The following is a 2,431-nucleotide window of genomic DNA, read 5'->3' on the forward strand; positions in this document are numbered from 1 at the left end:
AGGCATGTACATATGTAAACATATTTATAAAGGATGATGGGGAATAGATCTATGTGCACATACTTATAGGTTTAGTATTAAATGAGCAGATAGACATTGGGTCTCCACTAAAGTACTTCCTCAATGCAAGAAAACCTTGTTCTATTAAATTGGCATTCCATGATGCACACTTTCCCAACACGATTGCTGAAGACAAATGTGTGCATAAGCAAATGTGGCAAAGAAAGTTGATGGTGCCTGGCTATCAAAAAATACAGTGTCTGGGGTCTTAAAGGCTTGCAGGTAAACACGCCGCCATCTAGCTCAGAAGCAACAAAGCCCACAAGGAAGAAGCACACTAGCCTGTGTGACCACTCAGGTGTTTTTATACTAACAATTCTGAAAAAGAGTCAAAATTACAAAGTGATAAGTATTCTGTTTTTAAAATATTATTTTCCATTTTATTGTTTCTAGGGGACTTGTCTCAGACCAGAAGGTTGTCTGAATCTCTTAAAATAGGACATGCATCACACCATTCAAGTTGCAGTCGACATACAATAGGATCCCATCCCTTTTTGCTTGTCTAAACAAGATATTGCCAAGGTCTTCATTTTCCTGTCATTACGCATATATGGCTGTAATGAAGTGAGGAGGAAGGTGGAAGGAGAAGTTTTGCAAATGGCAAAACAGAGGCAACAAAGGCTGAGAAGAGAGGCTAACTAAACTGTTTAAGAATCATTCACTGAAGTAATCTTCCAGCCCCGCCATATCGATATCCAGAGAGGAATTTAAAGCGGCGACAGTAGCGGAGGCATCCTTGGCTTTCGGAACACTTGGTTTTGGTTGGGGAGTTTCTGGCTGGATAGATTCCTTCTTGATGTCTTTACCACCATTTAGAATCCGCTGGCTCTCCACAAAGAACTGATTAGGATGATTCAAAGAAAAGCCACAATCATCAACCTGTACAAGAAAGCAAATTAATATTGCATTAATATATAGCAAAAATATACAGCTAGAGGTTTCAAAAACTGCCCCAGCCCTCATTTAAAATCTATTTTCTTACCTCAGATATGGATCTTCTTTATAACCCTCAATCAGTCACTTAAAGTGTATAGTATTCCGGGAGCTTCAACCTACCTAAATCTTATTAACTCGCAAATTCCTATTTCCAACCTAAACTTAGTTCCCAATCCAACTCTAGTTCCATATCCATCTCCTACTCAGCAGTGTGAGTGGCGCAAAGCAGATCAAACTTGACAGGAAACTCATCCTTCTCCCTCTTCTCTGCCCATGGCCCTCAAGAACTGGTATTACAATTCATTCTATGGGGCCTCCTGGACTTTAACTCCTTGACCTCTCCATCCCCGACATCCCTTCCAACCCATGCTCTCAACCTGGCCATATACAAACTACTAACAAGTCTTATTGACTATTACCTCAAAGTACAAAGTTGAAAAAGTTAATAAAAATATGTCTGGGAAACACACCTGTGTGTGTGTGTGTGTGTGTGTGTGCCACAATGGGTGTAAATGTAAATGGCGCTGATAAGTCCTATAGGAAAAAAATCAAGGATGGTGAGACTTTATCTCATGTACTTGGGCATCTTGTCAGAAGAGATCAGTCCCTGGAGAAGGAGGGGCACTTTGTTCGGTAACGCAGAAGCACCGTGAAAAGAGGAAGGTCCTGAGTAAGAGGTACTGACATGATTCCAGCACGGGAACGACTGTGAGGAGGGCACAAGGCTGGCAGCGCTGTGTTCTGGTGCGTATGGGCTTGCTGCGGGTCAGAATGGACTTGATGGACCCAACAACTACAACAGGACAAAGATAGCTAGGTTCTAATTTCAACCTAATTATTACCTCAAATACTACTACTACTATGTTTAGGATTTAACTTCTAATATCATTTCAATTATAATGACCCATAATTCTGTAACTTTAACACCCAATGAACCGTTTTGGGGTGTCAATCACTTTAGTATTTGAAGACTCAGCAAGCACTACTTTACTTTAAACACCGAATAAATTTAATGCCAACTAGATCCCAGACATTGTGCCACACATCACAAATACACACACACACACACACACACACACACACACACACACACACACACACACACACACACGCTCAGTTAATCCTCACTGAAGGAAGATTATCCATATTATCTCAGTTTTTCAAATGAAGCATCTAAGGAAGAGAAAAGTAATTTGTCCAGGATCATACACATTGGGAGCGCTAGAAAGGGCAGACGAATTTCCACGTCAGTGCTCATAACCAGTATACTTTTGTACTGCAGTCACTCATTAAAGCTTGCTATCTTTCCTAATAACTTGGGGGTCTTTAATTGGGGTAAAAGCAAAATATAAAAGCTAAATTTCGCATACAAAGACATTTTTCCCTTTTTTAAAAATCATTTTATTGGGGCTCATGCAATTCATCACAATACATA

The 2,431-nt window shown here is 40.1% G+C and overlaps 1 protein-coding gene across 2 annotated transcripts in view; it reads right to left on the bottom strand.

Annotated features, from left to right (window-relative positions):
- Window positions 1–406: 406 nt before the first annotated feature.
- The window catches only part of PRIM2 (DNA primase subunit 2), a 407,580-nt gene continuing 405,555 nt past the window's right edge, over window positions 407–2,431 (bottom strand). For both annotated transcript variants that reach the window (XM_045294844.1, XM_045294843.1), the window contains exon 14: window positions 407–939. In XM_045294844.1, the coding sequence (XP_045150779.1) occupies window positions 715–939 (225 nt within the window). In that variant the 3' untranslated portion in view covers window positions 407–714. The remainder of the gene's footprint in view (window positions 940–2,431) is intronic.

The sequence above is a fragment of the Echinops telfairi genome, unplaced genomic scaffold (genome assembly GCF_000313985.2).
Source record: "Echinops telfairi isolate 266 unplaced genomic scaffold, ASM31398v2 ScPeMD7_3533;HRSCAF=4204_1, whole genome shotgun sequence".
In the NCBI taxonomy this organism is placed as follows: domain Eukaryota; kingdom Metazoa; phylum Chordata; class Mammalia; order Afrosoricida; family Tenrecidae; genus Echinops; species Echinops telfairi.